The sequence below is a fragment of the Eleutherodactylus coqui genome, chromosome 3 (assembly GCF_035609145.1).
Source record: "Eleutherodactylus coqui strain aEleCoq1 chromosome 3, aEleCoq1.hap1, whole genome shotgun sequence".
NCBI lineage: Eukaryota > Metazoa > Chordata > Amphibia > Anura > Eleutherodactylidae > Eleutherodactylus > Eleutherodactylus coqui.
Genome location: NC_089839.1, coordinates 248,281,427 through 248,307,777, shown reverse-complemented (window position 1 = coordinate 248,307,777; position 26,351 = coordinate 248,281,427). Strand labels below are relative to the sequence as shown.

Here is a 26,351-nt window from a genome sequence, read left to right as displayed (position 1 = left end):
AAGCGATGAAAGAGAAGCGCATGATTCTCATTCATAGTTCATTCGTTGGCTCACATTTAAGCTAAACAATTATCGTTCACTTTTGTTTCCATTTTTGGAACGATAATCGTTCCGTCCAAACGCACCTTAATGTACACCATAAATAAACTAACCCATTGCTCTAGATAGACCCCCATCTCACATACATTGTCAATAAATGGCAAACATCTTTTATAAATAGAAAAAGGTCACATCAAATGTTACTAATGGCTTCCAAAATACAATATGGGGAACATATGGAGAAAATCACCAATAAATCTGCGTGGCACTACAGCCATGGACTTTATCACTGAATTGCCTGCCTTAGACGGTAACACTGTTATTTGGGGGGTGGCCAGATACCTAGAGAAGTCAGTAAAATGTGTCATTTAACTACTTTAACTGGTCATCCAAATGCAAAGACTATGGCAAAGTTGTGTATAACTCAAATTGTTAGACTGCATAGATTACCGTCTAACATGATCTCAGTCCATGGAGTTCAGTTTGTGTCCAAGTTCTAGTTCTCTCTAGTCGGTTAGGAACCCAGTTGTCTTTTTGTTCCCGATATCATCCGGAGACCAATGGTCAGACAGAAAGATGTAACTTAAGTATTGAACAGTTTTTCCCATGTTTTGCTAGTGACAATTAGGAAGACTGGACATGGTTTTTGCTTCCAGCAGAGTTTGTTTTTCAAGTCAACTGCAACCTTTCCTTTTTTGTGTTAACAGATATCATCCGAATTTTGGTACTTTTTTCAAATTTATATCTGAGTTACCCGATGAGTTTTCAACCAATATACAGTCAGTTTGGGTGGAGGTTCAGAAAAATCTCAAGCAGTCAGTGAAGGGGGTATAAAAGAATGATTGACAAATATCATTCTGTGGGGTCTAGCTTCTAAGTTGGAGATTTGGTTTGACTGTCGACTAAAAACATCAGGCTAAAATTGCCATTTTTTAAACTCGGTTTACATTTTATTAGCCTTTATAGGATTCTAAAGCATTTGTTAGAGATCCCAAGACCATTTACAATTGCTGTTGTCTTTCATAAATCTGCAATTAAGAAATATGAGAGTCAAGGTAATAGGGAATTTCTGCCTCCCTCCGATTATGGTGAACGGTAGTCTTAAATCTGAGGTCAGCTGGATTCTTGATTCATGGCACTTCAGGAACTCTTTGCAGTATTTTGTGCATTGGTGGGGTTATGATCTGGAGGAAAGGACTTGGGTCCTGGCTAGTGATGTTAATGTTGACCATTTGGTTAGGAAGTTTCACAAATTAAATCCTTCCAGGCCAGGTCCTAAGGGTCCTGAGGCCCCTCGGAGGAAAGGAGGTACTATTCAGTGCTTCGGCAGCAATCAGGAGGTAGAGCTGAACTGGTATCGCGTTGGCATCCCTGGTCTATGTGACTGCCCCCTCGGTACATGTACACTGTCATTCAGCGCTGGGCACCAATGAGTGACTTCTTCCTATCACTGTAGAAGTTCCTTGAGAACTGTCAAAAATCCCTCAGTGGATCCTACTCCATAATTCTGCTACAACACCTTTTGCGGTGTACGGACTGATTTGCTGACATGAAGGCATTTTCCACAGACGGCCAATCAGCCATAATAGAGGGGTATTTTTTCCGGCTTGTCTCTACAGGGGTACTAGTTATTTTGCTGCCTGGTGAAGCAGCAGACTCTTGTCAGTTAAGTACCTGTGGCTATTTATACTGTGTTAAATACATTGCTATTTCCTTCTGCATTTAACCTCTTCCATTTCGCCCATCTAACAACAGTCTAGGCCCCCAGGATCCTGATGTGGGTCATCCTTAGTGGGGTGATTGCCTTGCTTTTAGGCAGGGTCTGCCACACCAAAGTTGCTTAGGGATATTTTTGTATCCCCATATTACTGTTACTGTTATTTACCTTACCTTGTCTTCCCTATGTTCTAGTGATATAATATATGCCTGTATTGGTCCTTTGTGGAGACTTACTATGTCTTGCTCTGACGTGTTGATGACGTTCATGAGGGGCGTTGTACATGCGCCTTGCACAAATGTAACAAGAAGGTTTGGAAAACAATTGTGACTGTGAGTTTGCATGAATACTCAATAAACACTGGTGCATGCTTCAATGGTTTTTGAGTTTGCATGATTAACCCTTTCATGAAAAGGGTCATTGATGATCCTGTGTCAAGGTCTATTCTGCAGTTCTGATATTCCCACTTTCAAAAAAATCATAACTTCTCTCTCTTACCAGTGACAAAGCTACATGAGGGCTTGTTTTATGCGGATCAGGTTCTATTTTACGAGGGTACAATTTATCGTACCATATAAATGTATGGGAGAACTGTAAAAAAATTTAAATGGGGAAAAATCTATAATTATAACATTGGGGGAGGACTGTTTTCACAGGGTTCACGGTGGAGGAAAATTGACATGTTATCTTTATTCTGTGGATCAATACGATTACAGCATTACCAAATTTATAGAGTTTTTTTATGTGGTACTATTTAAAAAAATAAATAAATACCTTTTAAGAAAAAATTGCCTTGTCGGCATCTTTTGACATCCATAACTTTATTTTTCCCTTAAATGAGATAAAAGAGAAAAAAACCTCAGCGCTCGCACCGTAGAATAAATGAAAATAGAATGTACTGAAAATACTGAAGTTATGTCACTTACTTCCAGGAGGCGCCTTTAGGGTAGGCGCCTCCTAATCCAAATAGGCGTATCAGAAATGGCACCGATCAACAATGATGAACAGGTTCCACGATTTTAATAAAATAAAATAAAATAATATATAATACACAACGCGTATCACCCTTTATTTTTCCCTTGATAGGGCTGTATGAGGGCCCTGTTTTGGCTGGCACAACTGTAGTTTTTATTGGTACCATTTTGGGGTGCATCTATATTTTAGTTATTTGTACTAGTCTTTTTTTTAGTCCCCTTAGGGGAATTGAACTTGGGATCATTTGATTGCTTATGCAGTATAATGCAATACTATGGTTTTGCATTATACTGTATTTTAACAGGCTGTCTGTTAAAGACATGCTATAGGCAGCTCTGTCAGCCTTCATAAGGCATGAGGCTGCTGTGACACCTAGACGGCAATCCCGCAATTTTATCATAGTGGGGATTTTTGGGACACAATTCACAGCAGCATTTAGAGGATTAACAGCCACATTCTGAGTGTTCTCTGATCGCAGCACTTGTTGGCGTGTGTTGGCTGTCAAAGACCGTCAATACCCGCCATGTATGGAGCAGGCATGCCTCCCAGCCCAGAGAGTTTTGTGGATGTAGCTGTCTAAGGGCTTGCTTTTGTGGGATGAGTTGTAATTCTCTATGGTACTATATATTGTACTGAAAAACACTGTGATACGATACTATGCGAGAAACAAATCGCGGCATGTTCTATCTGGCCGCGTGATTTTGCATTGCAGCCCCATTGTTTTCATTGGGGTTGGCGGCAGCAGCGCCGGCCCTATTGAAAGCAATAGGAAAGCTCCCTGTATCCTCAAGTGATGCAAGGCTGTTTGCACATGAAAATGCCTTGCATCCATGGGGCTTTCACATGGTGGGGAGTGCGATATGAGTGTGGGATTCACTGCCTGATATCACCCTCGCCCCTGTGAAGTTAGCCTTAGTGACAGGGTTACCAAAAACACAAGAACCAAAGAGAAAGCAGGTTTACACACAAAGAAATAAAATCTTTACTAACGAAAAAGGGGGGAAAGAGACACAAAAAATAAACCAGTTTATTAAAAACACATAAAAATACACAACCTCATGCCAGCTAGTGTGCCACAGCTGCTAAACCAACAGGTAAAGATGCCTAACCACGAAATGCACAATGATACCAGCCAAATGGGTAACGCCAAAGCATGCTAGTAGTTGCTTTTAAAGGGAAACTGTCCTGACCTTGGAGCTTCAAAAACTACATTAAGGTGGGGGAACAGGTAGTCTGAGGAGCATGTTTCATACTGACTGGGAGCCCTGCTCCAGCACTGCATCCCTGTAAAGCTCTGAGTGCGCTGTCTCTCATTCATCTCTATTGGAGAGCGCGTACCGAGCGAGCTGGAAAGAGTCACACTGTGTGCGCATGCCAAATTAGGGGGGACACAGAACTGGAATGGAGGACTCAGAGTATGACTCACTGCTCCCTACATTCCTCATTACCTCACCTTTGAGCCCAATAATGCAGTTTATGGGGCTCAAAGGATTTGACAGGCTCCCTTTAAGGTGCACATATAAGTAGCAATGATGTCAGCGCATACTGTCTAGTAATCAATAAAGTCCATTACAGGTCACATGCAATCAAAGGATGTGACACCCGATATACAAAAAGGAGTTGATACAACCATAAAAAGGAAGGTAAGCCACATTATAGCTATATCTCCCAACTGTCCCAGATTTGGGATGCTGTCCCACAGTCCCAAGTGGCATGTCCCATCCTCTTCCCCCTCCAATCATACAGGAGAAAGGAAGCATCTGACTGCCTGCTAATCCTCCATTCTACACAGTATAAACTGCACTAATAATACCAGTCCTGTATTATCAGTGTGGTTACCGAGGCTACAATGGAAGAAGGACCCGCGAAGACATCACAGTCACATGACCATCACAGGTCCTTCATCATGTAAGACATCGACAGTCTGCAGTGGAGGTGAGAGAGGACCTCTAAGTAGGAGAGGAGCTCTAGAGTAGGTCTAAGGGGAGTGAAGGGGGATAATGCCAGTGGAGGAGGGATGATTAGAGGGGAAAATGCTGTTGTTCGTGGGGCTGTTCAAACTACTAGAACTCCCAGCATGCTATTGGTCTTCAACTATCAGGAAATGCTTGGAGGTTTAGTTGTAGCAAACTGTATTCCTCCATTTATTGAGATTTTGATAGAACTACAACCTCCAATATGCCCTGACGGTTCCAGACATTCAGCACATGTTGGGAGTTGTAATTTTAGCATTATCTTGCGAGACTATAAAGCTGGTGAAGTATTGTGGCCTCTGTTTTGTGTCTATAATATGGAATTGCGTCCCGATCTGACTGCAGGTCTCCTGACCCAAACTCTGAGCATGGTACATTCCTATAATAGAGACCCTCAGTCAGGTCTATTTTTAATTTTAACTTTATTTAACTTTTTTCTTCTCCCTCAAGTGGACCTTTGTATCCCCTCACAGTAATAATGCCCATTAGTGACCCACCCATAGTAGTAGTGCCCCTCAGTGATCCGTTCACAGTTATAGTATATCATTAAGTCACACAATAGTCTGGTTACTGAGGGATTAAAGGTTGCATTTTAAAGGTATCATTCCGTGATTCAATATTTTATTGCACACTTGAGGCACATTACCACTCCCTGCTTCTCCTTTTTTTGTCAGAGGCTGTCACTGCACCAACACCCTCCACATGTGACACAACCTACTGCCATCCTCTCTACTTCTTCAGTATCTTCTCTCTGCTTGTGTGACAAGAGCTGTTGGGTCCACAGAGCAGCGACCTCCTGGAGACTACACTTGGTGCAGGTAAGTTGCAAGGGTAGAGGAAGGAAGAACAGGGGTATTGCTACTTCACAGCTTCATAAAATCACCTTTTACATCACTCAGCTCTGCTACATCTGATCGTCTCAGCACTGTGTCCCATTAGCCGTGGTGCAGGAAAGTTGAGAATTGAGTATGTCAGATGTAGCAGTGCTGAGTTTGTGTCCAGTCAGATGTAGAAGTGACTCAGGATTACTATATGTAAAATGTACTAAACTCTGCTACAGCCGATACTCAACACTACATAGGATATACAAAAAAAAATCGTATATCTGATAAGCTGAGCTGTGCTCCATCTGACATAACCATCTGCAAATGGGGGTCAACACTATGTAGTGGGAGTTGGAAAAAAAACTAGCATCCTCTGACTGTAACCCAGCTTTCTCGCTGCTCATGTCTATGCATTTGCTGTGACATCAGCAGTTCATAGGATTGTTGCAGCGCACACTTCAGAACTGTAACCCTTCTTTCCCATTGCTCGGGTCAGTGCAGTCATGTTTCGAGCCTACGTTTGGTGTATACGCTGGTTTATAAAGTACGTCATATATTCATAAGTCCCCATTCACCTGAAAGAGGCATAGGGTTGTCAATAGTCCAAAAATTCCTGGACAATCCGTAAATATAGGGCAATTTTTTGCAGTGTCCAAAAAAAAAAAAGGATGCATTTGTGATATTTTTAAAGCTCTTGGTACTTCAGCCGGTTATTAGGACTATCCTTTTTCAGCTCACAGTAAAGCTGGTAATGAGTTCACATCAGTATCTGACTACAAACATGTTGCTTATAATCTTTGTAATTTCTTACGGTTTTCCATAGTGTTCGTAAAAAATGTAGGTTGTCTTGGATTTTTGGATAAGTTGGCCAGAAAAATGAAACATTGTGGTTGACAACCCTGAAGAGGCCAGAAAGAGTGTCCTTTGGGCCTTTGTCGTGCTAGTATATGTCGGAGAAACCATGTAATCTTGTATTTTTGTTAGCCATTAAAAGGTATCATATCTACATGATCTTATTGCGAGCTTTCAGACCTCTCAGGATCCTTCATCAGGCATAATGAAACATCTGAAGGGGTATATATAAATACAAATGTTCACACATGAAAAGGCACAGACATAGCGAGACTAATTTGCACTTAAAACAATACCAGACAAGATGAGCAGAGAAGTAAATACTTAATCAGTCTACTGCTAAGGAATGTGACAGTTTTATGATCTCTAAATTGGTGTGACAGGGGGTCACAGGCTTGTGTGTGTTATCTCTCCCTCAAACCTGCAAATAAGGAAGATGGAACAATACCTATTGGATGGCAGCATTTCTTCAAATCAATGTATGACTTTTTACCAAGTCTTTAAAACAATGATTGGGAATAGCACCCCTTCTGGGTGCTCTCCTTTGGGAAAAACAATGCCATCCTCCATCCCACTCACTCCCCAGGTGTCTCCACCCCCCCCCCCCCCCCCCCGGTGCTCTCCTTAAGGACACCCCTCTTGACCACTTTCAGACCTTTCATATTCTCCACTGATGCAAGAATCCCACTCCGAAGTTCATTCCATTCTTGAGGGTATCAAAAATGGCCATAAATTTACACTCCCAAATTCTTCTGTGACGCTGCGACTTGAAGTTGCCTTTCAGTATGATAACTCTCATCTGCTCTATGTTATGTCCATGACTAGAACAAAGTTTTGCTACAGGTAATTCTGTCTGGCTAATATGATAATGAACCACTTGAAAAGTGTAGATCATTTTTTATTTTTTTTTTAAATCGTTGCACGGCCAAAATAGGCCGTGTCACTAAGGGGTTAACACAGTTCATTTCACACATCTGATGCAAAGGGTTGCGGGTCATGGTGGTAGCAGCAACTACTCCCCTAGAGACCTTTTACACCAATAGATGCTACCAATAAAAGAAACTACAGTTCGCAACACAAAAAAAAGCATTTTTGGGGTACATATGATTTATTGTTTAAGTTATTCCCTTTTTTTTGTAGGGCAGGAAGAAAGACACATCAATTCTGTCATAGTTTTTTTTTTTTTACAGCGTTAATTAGAAAGCATAGATGAGATGCTAAATTTGTTCTATGGGTTGATACGATTGTGACAACACCGGAGATTGTGACAACACCGGAATTAGAGATTTTTTTTAGGCTTCACTTCTGTACATAATTTTGTATTTTGTTTTTGCATCATTTCATTTAAAGTCCCATCATTTTTGTTTTCATTTTCCCATTGGCTGCGATGTGTCAGATCTTGTTTTGTGCGTTACGAGTGTTATTGCGTTTTTGCAAGGCAAAATAAGCAAAACAGCATTTTGGCTCCTTTTTTCCCACACAGTATTTGCTGTGCAGGATAAAAAAGTGTGTTCAATCTATTTTAAGATTGTTACGGATTCGATCATACTAAACCTTTTTTTTCTTTTTTTTAAACAAAGAGGAGAAAGTGTGCTAAAAAGTATTTTTTTTTTCATGTCCCTGTAGGGGACTTGAACTTGTGAACCTACGATTGCTATGATAATGCATTGTAGTACTTTTGTACTGGAATGTATTATCGCTAATAATGATTCATAGGCCATGGCAAACCTATAGACACTATTGTCTGGCATTTGGTTGCCATGGCAATGGCAACCCATCGGCCCTCCACGATTATGTAGCAGGAGGCTGATGATGTCAGAGGGAGCATGCTCCCTCTGTAAACCCTTTACATGCCGTGACCAACACTGTGCGCAACGTGTAAGGTGTTAAAAGCGGGGATGAGTGTTCTTACCAATCTTCGCTCTTGCAGCAGGAGTCCAGCTGTTAATCACAGACAGCTGCTGCCTTGAATGGCGCCATCTGTAGGATGTAAACTTAAGTTCAGTTGCAGGAACTGCTTGCCATCCAGGATGTAAGTTTATGTCCTGTAGCAGGAAGAGGTTCAAGCCCCCGTAATACACAGTCAAACTTCTTCCAAATCTGCTGATTTTTGCATTACAGCCCCTGTCCACCCTTTCTGTCCTTGGGTTCCATATGAATGCCTTCAAACTTAACCCTGAATAGAGCCATTGACAATGAGCCAGAGACCAAAGGTACAAACTTTGGTCTCCCTTTCACCTAGTTTCTTTACCTTTTCATCTGTTTTGGAGTACTGAATAGTATAAGATTATACTTCATACTGGAAAGCTGCTTTACTGCTACCTGCTTTTGATTGTAATGTGGGAACTTTTCCTAACAAAATCACACTTTTAAGCAACAGAGTTAAACATTTAATTGAACCGTGATTACTAGTAAGCAGAGCTATTTAATAGGATCTACGGGGTCTCCTTTGTAGTCCTTTAAATGTTGGGAGTTACCAGCTAGAAACAATTTCATATTCAACATTTTGGGCTGATTAATCTATCCTAAATAGTGTTAAGGCGAACCAAAACAGTCAACCCTTGTTTCAGGTCGAATGTTACTAAAAGCTCGGTTCGGCTCGAACCAGAACCTCAGGCGGTTTGCCTCTGCCAAAACCACTAAAAACTTACCCTCCTCGTGGCTTAGTGGTTAGCACTGTTGCCTTGCAGTACTGTGCTCCTAGGTTCAAATCTGAGCAAGTAGATGTTGTCCTTGGTCAGATTTGAACCTAGAACCCTGGTGTTGCAAGCTAACAATGCCAGTGTAGGAGCAGGAGAATTTTCATTGCTCTTGGACAGTGTTCTACACCAGTTTTAAGGGTATTGGCAAACTTCTAGTTCGGTTTGAACTAATTCGGATGAACCGAAATGCGGGTAACCGGGCGGACTGAACTTTTCAAAAGTTCACTCAACACTAATACTATGAGTTAGAATTCTATTTTTCTGTGGCAAAACTTTGAAATTCTTGCTTTCCTTCATTGAGCCATAGAAATAAAAGATAAAAACAGGATTTGCTGCAGCTACACCAGGGAGAGTTTACTGCACAACTCACATGAAACACAGTAATAAATCTGTATGCAGTAAGCCCCAAAAGGTGGAGCTGAAAACAAACTTATACATTCAGAGTCACATACTGTAGCGTTCCCTTGTGATATGCAGAGTACTAAACTTTGTATTTCTTTCCCCTACAGTATTGATAAGATGAAGCCGTCTGCGAGAATCTTTACCTTGCAGTTGCTCATGTTCCTTCCCATGTATTCCAATGGATATCCAAATGGAAAGGTGGAAATGGCTTGCACAACAATGATGCCGCAACATGGCGCTGCTGTGCAATCTTCCATTCCTCCATATAGTCTCAGCATCTCCAGCGTTAACCACACAGGAATATTAGGATTTAGAGGTAAGTGATCCATATGTTTATAAATTAGCTGTGATGAAGGTTTATGATGCGTCTCACCAGTATTTCACATCGAGGATTCACTAATTCATTATCTAAATAACTGATAGTATGGCTTTACAGTGCATAAAAGCCAGGAGATCAGCCTCCTGAACTGATCTGGGCAGGAGACTCTGCGCTGTTGCTGCTTTGTTATTTTGGGCCTTAGGCTTTTGGGGTTAATAGGGCAAGCAGTCTTTTGATGCACCACATTCATCATAGATAGCCACTTCAGCTAACTTCATCTAAACTTAGATAGCTAGCTACAGGTTAGGTTGGTAGCTAATTTAGCAACTGCGGTAACTATCAGAGATTAACCCCACCTATACCTAGATAGCTAGCCATAGTACAGAGCAGTAGAGGTTCACCCTGTGTGGGCATCTCATAAGCTATATTGAGCCACTTTTGGTGTCCATTTCTTATGACCAGTTCTGTTTCTGAAACCAATTTTGGTTCCTGATGAGTCAGACATGATGAAACGCGTAGAACTTGTTATATAAAATGATATGTTTACAGAACAGAGCTACATGTACAAAGGCCGTTGTGCTAAGAGTATACACAACTTTACCCGAATATCAGTACTCTATCTACGTGGTAACCGGCATATTTCTATCACAGCATCATAGATAGAGAACTACCACTGATGGGTATTAGTCTGGTCGCGCTCTATAGTGACTTAAATTGACACACGTTTATCACTCTAATACTAATCCAAATACACAGGACCGCTTTGCCTTGGGCGGTTCCATTGTGTTTTTTTGGACATTTCTTCAATACTGGCTAGTAGCCTAAATTGAAGAAGTATATTTGTTTGTGGTCTTTTCATGTTAGTCCCAAATATAGGACCCTTCAATCATTAAATAAATCAATAAAGGTTACGTTTTAGGGGTCCCACCCAGTGATTTCTTGAACTGATTGTCTATCACTGAGGCTTTAAAAGAGTTGTCCCACAAAAGCAAGTTATCCCCTATTCACAGAATAGGGAATAACGTCCTCATTGGTGTGGTTCTGACTAGTGTTAAACGAACTGAAACAGTCGACCTTGGTTTCAGGTCAAACTTTGCTAAAACTTCAGTTTGATGCAAACCTGAACCTCAGGTGGTTCTTTTCAGCCAAATTTACTAAAGTCATCTTCTCCTCCTTCCATAAATGTGGCTCAGAAGTTGACACCGTTGTCTAGCAGTGCTGGAATATTAGCCTCCAAGGGTCAAATCCAACCAAGGACAACATTTGCTTCGCCAGATTTGAACCTAGGACCCCAGCACTGCAAGTCAACAGTGTTAACTACTGAGCTACTGAGCTTCTTCCTTTTCTAAAATACAGACTCCAAGTAGATGTTTTCCTTGGTCAGATTTGAACAGGAAGAAGTTTTATGGCTCTTAGACACTGTTATGCACCAGTTTTATGGGTTTTGGCAAAGTTAGGTTCTGGTTCAGTTAAAACTAACTCAGACCAAACCAAACTTTTAGACAAAGTTGTGAACCAGCAAAATTGAAGTTTTCAAAAGTTTGCTCAACTCTAGTTCGGACTGCTGAACCACCCACTCCTCCAGTCCCGAGAAGTAGACTACAAACTGTGGTTCCAAGATGAGCAAAACTGATCATAGAGTAAGTTAATGAGCTGAAAATTTAGGAAGTTGTTATTGAGCATTTGGGTTTCTTGAGGTTTTAAACACAGATTCAAATATTAGTTTAGAAAAACCTTATGACACCTTCCAGGTATTGCTTCAGCATGTGTGCAACTGTAACAAACAAGTGTGGAAACAATAGGGAAGTGAGACATTAAGGTTTGCTAATCATTGTTAGATCATGTTCCTATATGATATTTGCGTTCAGTGTCTTGCCAGTTCTCTCTTTTGCTGAGCCACCATAACTGGTGGGTGAATGTACAGTTTGTGTACATGTACAGCACCACAGCCAGATGGAGGAGAAACGTTGAAGGCAATTGTAGTGACCCAGACTAGGGTCCCTCCATCATTTGTAAGTCTGTTTGTCTTTAAAGTCAGTTTGTTTGTCTCCCTGTCCTATGAGTGCATTGTGATTGGTAATTTGAGAGTAGGGGGAGTAGTTGTGAGTGAGTAACAGAGATGGAGAAGAAGTGAGTTGTGTGTGGTTGGAGAAGGAGATGCGCGCAGGAGAGACGAGATGATCCTGCCAGGGCTAAGCCATGGTTATGCCTCTACTGCTAGAAGGTTTGTCTCCTCCAGGGACACAAGTACAGGAGATGCTGCTATAAGAGTTGGTATGGGAATGCAAGTGCCGCCGCTGATCTGCATCTAGAGGGGAAGCGCAGAACCTGTTACCGCTGACAGCTAAAGTAAGAGTGATTTGAAAGGCCATGTAACACAAGAGAATGTCCTTCAGATAACAGCAACTGAGGATGTGTGTGTTGGGAAAAATAACTCTGTTGTCAAGTGTATTCGGAAAGGTAGGGCTCAAAAATCTATTCAGAAGCATGTATCTTCATGCTGAGAAGTACAAGTAAACTGTCTGTGTTGGAAAACCAAAGTTGGATCGTGAGTAAAAGGAAACCATGTGTCCCTGGTTTTAAAAAGTACTCTTTGTCTGTGGATTCATTTATTAATCGCAAGCTACTTATTGCTTATCTAGGGACACTGGGGTCGCGACAATAATCTAGGACTGAACTGTGGTAATCAAGTCTGCTAAAATCTTATCTCCCTTGATAGTGACCGGGCTGGGCTATACTTCAGCCTTTGGAAAAGGTAGATGGTAGAGCCACTGTGAACTGCTGCCACCTCGTACCCTCGGCCGAAGGCCTGGTTCTCAGTCACTGCACAATATTTCTCTATATCCAGCTCTGGGAGACTACTGCCACTGGACACAAAACTGAGTAAATAGGAAACTATGGGATCAGTTTTATAACCAGATCTTTTTTTATATTACACCAGAGGCAAGAAGGACTGGAGGGCCATGAACAGGCTCTTGGAAGCATAATTCTTGGTTTAAAGGCGCATTCACACAAACGATATTCTTGCACGAATACAAAATCCATTCTTTTGAATGGATTAATTCAATCCGCTGCAAGGGGAAAAAAAGTACTATCTTTGGGCATTCCGTCATCCATTGTTTTCAATGGGACCTTGAAAAACATTGCATGGAACTCACATGCAATGTGCATGCGAGTGAGATGTGATGTTTCCCATTAAAGTCAAGGATCGCAATTCAACAAAAGCAATGCAATTTTTAATCAAAAATGCTTTGCATCGCCATGGAAATCGCACGTTAGCAAGCAGCATATTACGCCACATTTCTCAGCCCAATTTTGCCCGTGCGGATGTAGTCTTAGCAGTGTGTTGGTCCTTGTAGTTGTTGTTGTTGACCATTTACAACCCTCATCTACTCTAAAGGCGAGCTCCCTCCATGCTTTTCGGTTTTGTACTGCTTCTTTCCATTGTGTGATATCCATGCCAGTATCCGCTCTGACAGTATCGGCCATCGTGTTCTTTGGCGGCTGGGTCTTTTGCCACTGATCTATCCAAGCATTATAGATTTTTCTAGTGACTCTGCTCACGTTACATGGCCAAAATACATGAGTCTGAGCCCGGCCATCTTGCCCTCCAGTGATATATCGGGTCTTATACGATTCAGGACTTCTCTGTTGTTTGTTACTCTCACCGTCCAAGGTATACGCAGCAGCTTTCGCCAGCACCACAGCTCACATGCTTCAATCCTTCTTCTATCAGCTGTTTTCGCAGTCCAGTTTTCACATCCATACATTGCCATGGGGAAAACAGTGATTTGTACTATCCTGCATTTAGTTGCTATGGCGATATCCCTACTTTTCCAGATTTCGTCCATGTTTGGCATTGCGCTTCGCCTCAATACTATCCTATGTTCTATCTCTGGCATACATTTTCCAACCTGGTCAATTTTTCAGCGAAGGAAGATGCAGTATCGCACGCATTCTATGACCTCATTTTCGATTTTGATTTAAATTTTGCCATTTTTTGCAGTTGTCATAATTTTAGTCTTCTTTAAATTCAGGCAGAGGCCCATGTTTTCACTTTCAGTTTTAATCTTACATATCAGCTGCTTTAGACCTGCTTCTGTTTCTGCAAGTAGAGATGTGTGATCTGCGTAACGGAGATTGTTGATGTTTCTTCCACCTATTCTCACCCTAGTTTCCAATTCATCTAGGTTCATTTTACGCATAATCACTTCTGCATATAGGTTAGACAAGAAGGGTGAGCAGATGCAGCCCTGTTGGATGCCTTTGCCGATCCCAAACCAATCTGTGTCCACTTACTGTGTTCTCACAGTGGCCTCTTGATTGGTATAAAGTGATTTTATCAGCTTGGTTAGATGTGCCGATATGCCCAGCTCTTATAGGGCGTGCCATAGCTTTTCATGGTCAAAGCTCTCAAAGGTCTTGATGTATTTGATGAAGCAATGTAGATATTCTTTGGGTATCCTCAAGCTTTTTCCATGGTCCATTGCAGGTTTGCAATATGGTCACAGGTGCCACATCCTCGCCAGAATTCTGCCTCTGCATCAGGGGGCGCCGCTTCAACTACTGATCTTAGTCTCTCCTGTATCATTTTGAGTAGGATCTTGCTTGCATGTGGAATGAGGGCTATTGTTCGGTAGTTGGAGCAATTCTGGGAGTCGCCTTTCTCTGGTAGAGGGATGAAGACAGATATTTTCCAGTCCTCAGGCCATTGTGTGCATGCCATACTACCTGGCACAGTGCTGTGATGGTTTTCACTGGTACTGGCAGCGATAGCTCTGCCAGCATGTTATATATTGCTGGTGCTTTATTTTTGGCGAGTTGTTTCATTCCCATAACCACTTCTAACTCCATAATGGAGGGCTCCCAAGTCCACAGGCTCCACCTCATGCAATGCTCCAGGTATGTGGTTGCAGGCATATAGTTCCTCTGAGTATTCCCTCCACCTATCCTTGATACTCTGTTGGTCATTCAGTTCCTTCCCATGTTTGCCTTTAATTGTCCTGTTGCATGCCAAGAAAGGATTTTGGGTCATCTTGACCATCAAGAATAGGCCTCACATATGGCCTTTTGTGGCTTCTGCTTCTAGTTGTTTGCAATGCTCATTTCAGTTCATTTCCTTATCCTTTCTTGCCGCTCTCTGAAAATCGGCATTTAGTTGCTGAACTTCATCCTTGTAGTACATAGAGCTATATCACATTTACCAGTTATATATTTCTGTCCTGCTACCGGAGTCTCCTACTCAGATATTCTTCTGATAGTAAATGTATGTCATTCTAGTCACTGTTATACGGTATATAGTTATATTTCATGTCTTCTATTGCAGTCACTCTTATGAAAAATCCTAGTCAAATTGACTTCAAAGGTTTCATGATTCAGGCTCGCGCACCAGGTAGTGCTATTCCCCAGGGTACATTTGTGGTCAATAACACAGAAGGACTGGCACAGACCCTGAATTGTTCTGCTTTTGAGGTAAGTTGGTCTAGGCTTACCAAGTCACTTCTCTATTGTAAGCTGTTTACACACACAAATGCATTACTTAGTATGAAGTTGGTATCAAGCAAAGTAAGAAGCAGTTTGCATCTGCTTGGGCCTTCCATTTTCTGTATGATGTAAACTAACAGTGCCCGACAGTCCCTATTAACTTTAATGCCATTTGTCAGGCTTCAGTCATGCGGTCTGACATTTTTCTGGGCATAATAGTGCAGCATGCTGCTTTATTTCATATGAGATTTTGTGCCAAATCTGCTCTGAAGGATCTGAGCAAAGCCTCCTATGAAGATGTTGTTACAGTAATAATATATGTATTCTATTGTATATATGCTGTCATATGTTTCTCACGTTAGCCTATGCAAATACATATATATATATATATATATATATATATACATACACACACACACACACACATTTATAATATTGGTATATCCTCCTTCTTGGTAAATAGCAGCAGCGTAATGGTTAACTTGTTCTTATTATACACTAGAATGTATTAGATTCTTGTATTTACCTCCCACAGGCTTTTCTCATGAGAGAGACCTACATTCTGATAAGAGGAGCTGCTCTTTCCCCCATCCCTTTACATTCCTCAGGCCAAGCAGTGCTAATAAGTTTATTCTCTGTTAAGTTTCGTTTCTCTTTGTCTATTAGAAATCACATGTTTTAGTAGTAAAATACACCTTAAGGCGTTAAAATATGTTAATCATTAGAAATAGGAACTAGAGCCTTTCCTGAGTTCCTATGATTTTTGGGGTATGTAGCTCTATTGCTACATCATTTGGAGTATATATCTACAATGATGGTATTAATAAAACAAAAGCATATTATCTTTCATACAGCTGTGTGTCCTTGGCTTTATCGGTGTGCACGCACTTCTCAATAACCAATTTGAAACTTGTCGTGAAATCAGAGGGACCCACTGGGGTTCCTATAATATGTGAACGTAGCCTAACATATAGCTGCATTCTAGTTATTGGCCTTTCGGCATTGCATGATTTTCAAATTTGCCAGGTTACTCTTCGCATTTCAACACACAATATTCAATATGAAAATAACACAAACACAGGAAGATGGGTAAAGAAGGCCGAGGCAGAATTTTATTACATTTTTAAAGCATTCAAACCATTTTACTCAAGCTGTACCTTGTGTTCAGGCTTCCCCTCCCCAACTATGTATCCCATTGCTGCCTACCAACCTGCCAAAAGCCTGTCCCTAGACTGTTCACACCATTTGCCAGATTCTGAATATTTTTAACTTGAACTATTTGAACTTCTGCTAAGTTCACCACATGCTGTTTTGAAAATATATTGCTAAAAAGGTCAGGAGTGTCCAGCAGTGCCAGAGCCAACCAACCACTTCCTTAATAATTGAGCAGAGCACGGAATTGCAGTTCTTTCTTCCTGCTGGATCAGTGCTTGCAGAAGACAACATGTGGGAGAGACTGACCTGCTATCGGGTAGATCCTCCTAACGTCAGCAGACTCAGACCATGACACAGCGGGTAGGCAACAGTGAAGAAGATGAAAGGTCTGAAGTACCTCTCTGACTTCACCATCATGTGCCTGGCAAGGGAAGAGCCATAACCGGGCAGCATGTGAACAGGAACAAAATGTTATTACATTGGGAAATAATGTGGACATTTTTACATGTACTCTGTGTTTGCAATGTGTGCATATGATATGTGCAGCAGAGTTGTGAGTGCACACGTACTGTGTATATACAGTAAGTGAGCTGTGTGCTTATACATGTGTGTCCTGGATAGGTGTGAATAATGTCATAAAGGCAGTAAAAATACTCAAAGGGATTGTGCCAAATAGTATCTCCTCTTAGGACATACAAACAGTATAGAGGGTCTCTCGCTTGAGACCACTCTCACAGTACAGAGACCCACTCAATAAGAGCGACTCCCGTTCTGGCAGACCTTCTGCTGTCCTGATATTACACAATACCCATTCATGTGAATGACCATTCTGTAATACTACATTTTTCCTGCAGGGGAGTTGTCAGGCTGGTCGCAGGACTGACTGATTGCACGGATATTTACATGGATCGTTAAATCCAATATGATATCTACATGTGCCACTGCTTTTTGTTTCAATGGTCAAAAGATGAGGACACAGCAAGTTTAACAGAAGTTGACTGTTGGTGATTAAACTCCTTACCTATCTAGAATACAAAGAATATAGGCACTACCATAGAGCACCAAAGCTAATGAAATTGACCTTTCCAGATCCTTAGACAACAGGCAAGCTTAAATTAGAAGATATTTTTTTCCTATTTTCTGTTGTCTAAATCTGGGATGCGTCTTCTAGTCCAGAAAATACAATAAGCGTACACTAAGTCATTATCAGCACTCCCCTTACCACGTATAAGTCCCCATTTTTCCTCCAGAGGTGCAGCCTCCTCCCACACTATAATTCCCTATTTATCTCACCATTTAGAGACTTCCCTTTGGGGGAAAGACGGATGATGTATCATCCTGGAACTTTTTTTTTTAAAGGCCACCCTGAGCGAAGAGATCTGTGACCCCGAAGTCAGGGGCTATGCTAAGGGGCCCACTATCCTGTCCAGCTTAACTTCTTTCTTCAAATTCTATTTAACAGCCTAGAAATTGTAATGCTAACTTCAACTTAGCGGGAAACGCTCTTCGCTCTCACCAGAAGTCCCAACCAGTTAGCTCCTCGAACACCTTAAAATTTCATTGTGCAATTATTTTAATTGTATATTAATATATATTTACCTGCCAACATCCTCTGAATAAAGTGAAAAGACTGGAATGTCAACATCAATTCTACCTCAGCAGAGCAATATAGTACTAGTGCGACACAACAAAATAGAACATCAATCATAAATATATACAGTTCAAGGATACAGCGATGGGAAATGGGCATACTGACAGTAAACCTCAATGTCCAACCCTCTTAGAAGTACAATAAGTCATAGTGGAACAACCAACCCTTTCTATGCGCTTGTATTTTATTAACTACTGTCCCTTGCTCCTCTAATAGTGATATACCAAACTAGAGTGAGTTAAAATAATAAGTATTTAATTTTTAAATTAGTGCCCAGTGGAGATGAGCTAGTATACTCGCTAAGGCACATTACTCGAGCGAGTAGTGCCTTAGCCGAGTATCTCCCCGCTCGTCTCTAAAGATTCGGGGGCCGGCGGCGGGGTGAGCGGCGGGGGAGAGCGGGAAGGAAAGGAGGGGAGATCTCTCTCTCCCTCCCCCCCCCCCCCCCCCCGCCTGCAGCACACCTGTCACCCGTGCCGGCCCCCCAATCTTTAGAGACGAGCGGGGAGATACTCGGCTAAGGCACTACTCGCTCGAGTAATGTGCCTTAGCGAGTATACTCACTCATCTCTAATGCCCAGGATACAAGGCCATCCAAGCAGAAGATACAGGAGTTATCATGGAACTATATACAGGGTTATTCAAAAAAGAGCAGTTTGGGGAATTTAATTACAAACTACAAAATACAGCTACACAATCCTCACATCACTGAAAAAAAGGAAGGTTAAAAGTTTATGACCTACCAGTAAGTTCCATCTCTGCCACATTGTAGCACCGCATATCTTGTTTTCAGTTTTATGGTCCCTGGTGACCAGTGTTTTTCTGTTTGCATATGCAACCAAGTTCAACTAAATTTCTGTGCTATTCGTAAATTTTCTTGTGGCGAGGCGTCTGTTTTTTTGGCGTCTATTTCTCCTGTGGTAACGCCATCTTCCTATAAACTGTAAATATAAGAAACAGCGCTGCGACAGAAAATAGAAACTTAATGGTATGTCAAACTTTGAACCTTCCTATTTTCAGTGATGTGCGGATTGTGGATCTGTCTTTTGTAGTTTATTTGTAATTAAATCCTCGAATCTGCTCCTTTTTGAATAACCCTGTATGAAACAAGTTCTTATTCTAAAGTTATATTTTATTTGCTCGCATGTTATGTTTCAACAGGATACAGTGAGTCACACATCTCCGAGCCCGAAATCAAATGTATCAGTGATTTGGCTTCCTCCAAAAAGAGCCTCTACTGACATACGATTCAGGTAATGGTAGTTGTTATTGGGTTAGTGTTACAGATATGTGCTGTATATCCAGGCCCATTGGAGCATCCTGTTTTACATTCTTTTAATGTCATGACCACAGGTACCCCACGCCTTTATGCTGCCTAAGGCAAAATGTGAAAGGGCAACCCCCCCAGCAAAAGAAAAAAAACACACATTTTATAGTCACCGAAGTGCCAATTCACAAGACACCCAACACATATTTGAACCATTGAGATTTGTCTGAACTGAGAGAGTTAAAGTGCCCCCTGCAGTGGCTAAATTAGTAAGTGTCCTTCTTACTCCACCCCAGTAGTGGCCCCAATAGTAATAATGACCCCCATAGTGGTCTCAATAGTGCCTCTCCCCCCAACATCTGCACTGCATACAGGAATCTAGACATTAAGATGGGAAGGGTCAGGTGTCACAGACTGATAACAGCGGCAGCTGCCAGACCAAAGTTACAGACCGAGTGAGTTAATTGCTTGCAGCAGGAAGTTATTTTTTACTGGCCCTTAATATGGTCAGTAAAAAAAGATACCGGCCTTAATTACCAGTTGGGCCGGTGATTTACAACTGGGTGGCAAGCCCAGCGCTGCCCCTCTGAGGTCCTGCAGCCTGAAGTGGCAGGCTCAGGTCACCACATGGTAGGGGTGCCTTTGCTTATGACAATAAATTTAAAGAGTCTCTTGGTAGGTCACATATAGACATGTTTACACGTACTTCTTATTCCATTAATAGCAATTTGACTACATAAAGAAAGGTTTATTCAGATATGCAGATTACTTGTCAAGTGCCCCAGGTCTCACTGGTTAACACTGCCAAAAACCTTCCCCTCGGCCTTGATAGATGGGTAAGACTTACATGACACAACTATAAGCTCCAATGAAATTTCATTTGTGCACCCTTGTTCATGGTCCAGCACCTGCGATGGAGCTCAATGGAGCTTATAGTGACATCGCCTAATGTTGCCTATCAATCAAGGCCAAGGGGAAAGGGCTGGGGAAGTTTATCCGTGAGACCTAGAACACTTTCAAGGTCTGGGACCAGCTCTGGGGCAATTACCACTAATTTGCATATCAGAACAAACTTTTTATGCAATAAAAGCTCTGAATGGAAAGAGGCATCTGCATGTTTGTCCTGACAGACTCCTTTAAGACCCTTTTACATGGGCCAATGAATCGCTCAGTCTAAATGCATGCACCAATTGGACGTCTAACAAGAATTTGTTCTCTTCTCGTTTGTCATTCAGTTTGTGCATGCATAAAACGACTGATCGTCCAGTGTAAATAGGTAGGCATACATTTATGAATAACTTCCTGATCACTGTGAATGGCCGCTAGCGGCCACGACGATCTGTGGCTTGCTCCTCCTGCATTCACTCAGTGATGCTCATTCCTGTCTAAAAGCACAGGAGCGATTATTGCTGGGGCGACCTGTTGGGCATCTGTGCCCGACATGTAGTCCTGTGTAAAAGCACCCTTAAACTATAGTTCCAGTGAGCGCTACAAAAAAGTCTCTTTGGGCAAGGAGATACCACCGATTCCAGTTAATGCTCAGTGACCTGATCAGCATTCCAATAATCCTTGCACCTTGGATGACCATTGCAATTGAGAAATTCTGTGTATCCAAAATTCAATCTGCAACAATGTCCACATCATAACCATCCGTAGTCAAGTAAATTACAATGAGGATTGATATATGGACCAAAATAATATCACTATATCAGCATTAAAGTGACCTTACGATTTTTTGACAAATTCCGTCCCTGAAGTAGAGGGATAGCGGGGTATATTACCTGCAGTTCTTCTGCCACCCCTGTGATCCGCCAGTTTCACATCCTGTTTTCAGCCATCCAAGACGGTATTCAGACTACTTAATACCCCACAGCGCATTGTTAGTGTTAGCCGAATAATGCACTATACCTACTCTGATTGGCCAGGGCCGCTCATGTGATCAGCATTGACCTATCAGAGCAGTGCGGACAGTGTGGGTCGCTTTAAAACGAAAAGAACAGGACTGGACAGTTTTTCTTCAGCGCTAAAGCAGCAAGGCTCTTCAATTTATAATGTCTCTGAATTGTTGCGGATTTCTGTACCAACTCCACTATGTGTAAACAAACCTCCTATAGAAGTTAATGGCTGACGGGCAGCTGGGGCACAACTAACATTCTCTAAATAAATTTCAACTATGTAAGTTGGTAAGCATGAATTTTTATGTCTTTTAGTGCTACAGTGGTGCAAAATAGGACCATTTTTTGGACGCAGTTATTTAGTGAAACTATCCGACTTAATAGTGGAGGACCGCATCTCCTGGTAAGAGAATCGTGAAAGATGTATACAGTTTCATTTTTTTTTTTTACGCTTTCATGCTCGGCCGATATACGCTGCCCATCTGATGCATTGGTTTACAATGCATCAGTATAGATGGGCGTATTCCCGCGGCGTAAAAGTGCCTGGCTTACCAAGATAGAGTATAGAAGCACATTTCAGCCGGGTGCTTTTACGTTTACCAGGAAAGATAGTTCAGGAACTATCTTCCTGGCCAGAATACGGCGGCGGCTCCCATAGACTCCTATGGGAACCTATGGTAGCTGCTGGAGAAGGAAGGTGGGAGGGAGTTTAGCAGCATGTCTGCTAAACTCTCACCCCCTTCCCTCCTTTTCTCCACCCCTTGCAATGGTAGGGCGGGACAAGGCGGGAGCTAGTTGCTAAGCTCCCACTTCCTCCAATTGCTGGCAGCCGAGAGGGGGCGGGAGCTTAGCACACAAGCTCCTGCCCCTTCCCGCCCCCTTCCCTTGATGAGAAGGGAGCAGAAAGAGGGAGGCAGTTTAGCAAAGCAATCTGGGCTTGGTGTATATGCACCGGACCCGGGCCGTCTGAACGGGCGCACAGACGCCAGATTTGTGCGTCCGTTCACACGATTTTCAGTCGCGCTGTGGCCATGACAGAGACAACTAAAATTTGCTATGCTCATGTGAAAGAGCCCTTATAAAATGGTATAAATAAATTTACATGACCAATACCAGCCATGAAACTCAAGTAAACTGTGTGTGGCTTTACAAGCTGTTATCCAACCAGCCACACAAAGCCTATGTTACAACAACTATACTGTTCCATGTCAGCACTGCATTATATACCTACCAGTACTAAAATGTGCCAGTTTAAAGAGGGGTGGACATTTTTGAAGAGGTGTCTGGTATCCCCTCAGTAAATAGAATAGCAGTGTTACAGCAGCATATAAGGAAACCACCACATGATTATTAAATATGTTGCTAACCCATTTAACTCCCACATTAACTGAAGCCTGCATATTGCATAGGACTCGTACTAACGTACATATGGAAAGGTCTGTTTCTTCACATTATATTCTGTTTTTCAGGCTCCTACCTTCAGCCAACTTCTACTCTGCAGCACTGTGCTGATCTATGCTCTACGCACCATCTGAATAGCTGATGTACAGTATGGCGGACCTGCTCTCTAAAAATAGTGATGGATATTCTGCTTGCCATATCAAGGCTGAGAGACAGAAATAGTATTTTCTGTATAGATTTCAATCATGCATTTTTAGCTTTCCTTTAAAGGGGTTGTCCCGCGGCGAAATCAAAAAAATTTTTTTTAAACATACCCCCACATTGTGCAGAGTTAAAAAGCATCCCTTTGTTATTTTTTTTTTTTTTTTAATTCGCTTACCTGCATCCCCGTTCTGCAGCTGCTTCTTTTCTTCTTTCAAAGATGGCGCCGCTGGTCTTCTCCCACGGTGCACCACGGGTCTTCTCCCATGGTGCACCATGGATTTTCTTCTCCAGTCTTGCGATCCACTGCCGATTAAAGCCACTTCATTGGCTGATCGGCACCACGTGATGGAGGCGGAGCTACGATGACGCTGAGAAGAGGGAGGAGCCAGGACGCAGCTCGTGAGCCCGGAGGGAGACAGAAGAGGAATCCTTCAGTGCGCAAGCCCGACTGTTCGTGCGACCAGAGAAGAGGCTTCATCGTCGCCATGGAGACGGGGACGCCAGCGCCGGAGGGGGTAAGTGTATAACTTCTGTACGGCCAATATTTAATGCACGATGTATATTACAAAGTGCATTAATATGGCCATACAGAAGTGCATAACCCCACTTGATTTCACGGGACAACCCCTTTAAGTGTCCTATGATTAAATGAACAGATGCTTTGAGGTTCAGCTTTAGGCTCTGTTCAAACTAAGACCATAACCTCTATTCTTATTAAGGCTGTGACATCTCAAAAGGACCATTAGTATTCCATTGGGGTTCTTCTATTTTTGATGGCGCTGTATATAACAACATTCCTAGCAGCTATAACAAAGGAAACTCAATACAAGTCACAATGGGACATATTTACAAAGCTTTTTATCGCAGCTTCTGGAGTAAACAAGGTTGCAAATTTTTGTGCACTCAAGAATTTTCACAAAAATTTCTAATTTTTCTCCTTTATGTGTTGCCCCGCCTATTTTTTTAAAAAGTGGTCGGCCTTGTTGGAACGGGGTCTGGCTGCCCTGGACCAACAGATGTATAATTTACGCTAGAAGCTTGCAGCAATTGTACCAGAAATGTACGCTATTGTATGTCATTTCTGTGTAGGCGCCGGAATGCCTCTTCATGTATTAAGCACACGGTGTGCCAGAGGAAAATTATACTAAACCCAGCATCGAAAATTTAGTAAATTTTCCCTAGTAGGGCTTATTTACTATTCAAAATACAACAGTTTTCTGGGGCAAATTACGCCAGAAAACTGTCCTACATGCTTTGCACCACATTTACTGTGTTTTTAGACAGTTTTTCCGACTTTTCTGAAAGAGGTGTGGCTTAAATTACGCCAAAATTGTGCCAAATTGCTGGTGCAATTTTTGGTGTAAACTAAGCCAATTAATTGGTGGTCTGAGATTTGACAGATTTATCCTTCAGCAGAGGTACTATGATAATCTGCCGCATTTTAGACAGCATTAGTAAATAATCACCAAATCATGTCAAATATATTTATTGCTTTGATGACTTATTGAGGTTTCTAGGATGAACTCATTATGTTTTTCTGATATTTTTAGTTACATTGAAATTAAATGGAACAAAAAATTTCATCAGGTTTCTGTATTTTTCAAAATAAAAACTTCTTTAAACTTCTTAGACTTACATGATTTGAAGAGCTACACTTAAATAAAATACGTGGTGCTGAGCTGCACTTTTTCTGACATGCCTGTTTTAGTTTATCGTCTTCTTGATAACATAATTCTGCAGCATCTTTACTTATATTTCTACATTGAGCCTGTCCTCTGAAATTCCTCTTTTTAGTCTTATCAGGTGAAATGTTTTCTGAAAGGATCATTTACTGAGATGTATCTCACAAAGCGCTGACCCTTCTTTGTCTGTGCATAATAGTTTGGTGGCTGATAAATTCCTGATGGTTCAAGAGTCACATATAGCCCTTTAGCTTTCGACTGTGAAACCCTGAACTGAGACAAAGGACTTGACAACATCTTCAAAAATATCAGTAGAGAGGACAAATGGGAAAAGTTTAAAAGGATCCTAATCACCTCATGTGAGCAGTTCATTCCCTTTAAAAATAAAAGAACTTCGAGTAAAAGGAAACCAATGTGGCTCGACAAGACTGTAAGGGGGGCAATAAATGAAAAAAAGAAAGCGTTCAAACTACTAAAGCAAGAAGGCAGCGAAGAAGAGCTAAAATCGTACAGGGAAAAAAGCTAAATATGCAAAGATAAGATCAAAACTGCTAAGGAGGAGGCTGAAAGATTGATCGCGAAAGAGAGCAAAAACAACCCTAAACTATTTTTTAACTATATTAACATCAAAAGGATTTGCACCGAAAGCACTGGCCCTTTAACAAATAATGCAGGAGAAATCATTGAAGGCAAAGGCAAACCTATTAAATAGTTTCTTTTCCAGCGTATTCACAAACGAAAAGGAAATGCCACATGAGATGCAGGGGAATAAAATGAGCCCCTCACAAAATATCTCATACCTAACGCAGGAAGAAGTGCGAAACCGGTTAAAGAAGATTAAAATCGATAAGTCGCCAGGCCCAGATGGAATACACCCAAGGGTACTAAAGGAACGAAGTAATGTGATAGCTAGGCCGCTATATCTAATATTTATGGATACTATCAAGACCGGGGTTGTACCACTGGATTGGCACATTGCCAACGTGGTTCCAATTTACAAAAAGGGGTCCAAAAGTGAGCCTGGTAACTACAGACCGGTAAGTCTCAGTTCAGTAACTGGAAAAATATTCCAGTTTCTGAGAGACGCCATCGAAGAATACCTCAAGGAGAACAACAGTATAACTCCTCACCAGCATGGATTCATGAAGCGTCAATCGTGTCAGACCAATCTGATCAGCTTCTACGATGAAGTAAGTTCTGGGCTGGACCTGGGAGAGTCTATTGATCTCGTATATCTGGACTTCTCTAAAGCATTTGACACCGTGCCGCATAATAGGCTAATATATAAAACGAGACAGCTTGGATTGGGTGAAAACGTGCGTAGTTGGCTAAAGAATTGGCTCAGAGATAGAAAGCAGAGGGTGGTAATAAATGGTTCATACTCTGATTGGGCCACCGTCGCTAGCAGGGTGCCACAGGGTTCAGTAGTGGACTGACTCACAATATTTTTATGTCTTCATTTATGATTGTTTTATATGTTTAGAGCAAAAGAAAAAGAAACAAAGAGGCCAAGATCTTATAGCCGTAATTTACGCAAGTACACAAAGACACTGCATACTTGCTGCGTGCTGCCAATTGCCATGCACTTGGAGTGTATGCGCCAAGATAGAACGGCGTGGCATTTTCTGTACTGCGCACGTGCACGGCCGGCACAATACAGAAAAGACGCCTGCAGACAGGTACGCATGGGTCACCGGCTGGGCACATGGTCAGATTCCGCTGCAGGATCCCATATGCGGAATCCGACCCGGCCGTGTGCAAACGCCTGGCATTGGCATAAAACAGCCCGCTAGCGAGTGCAATATCGCG

General features: G+C 41.9%; 1 protein-coding gene across 1 annotated transcript; it reads left to right on the top strand.

Moving 5' to 3' along the window:
• Positions 1–5,417: 5,417 nt before the first annotated feature.
• On the top strand, positions 5,418–24,554 carry LOC136621622 (defense protein l(2)34Fc-like). Its single transcript, XM_066597241.1, has 6 exons — positions 5,418–5,522; positions 9,592–9,800; positions 15,130–15,275; positions 19,255–19,346; positions 21,571–21,658; positions 22,725–24,554. Exons 2-6 carry the CDS (start codon positions 9,602–9,604, stop codon positions 22,788–22,790), a joined length of 591 nt encoding a protein of 196 aa, XP_066453338.1. The 5' UTR covers positions 5,418–5,522; positions 9,592–9,601; the 3' UTR covers positions 22,791–24,554.
• The last annotated feature ends 1,797 nt before the right edge of the window (positions 24,555–26,351 follow it).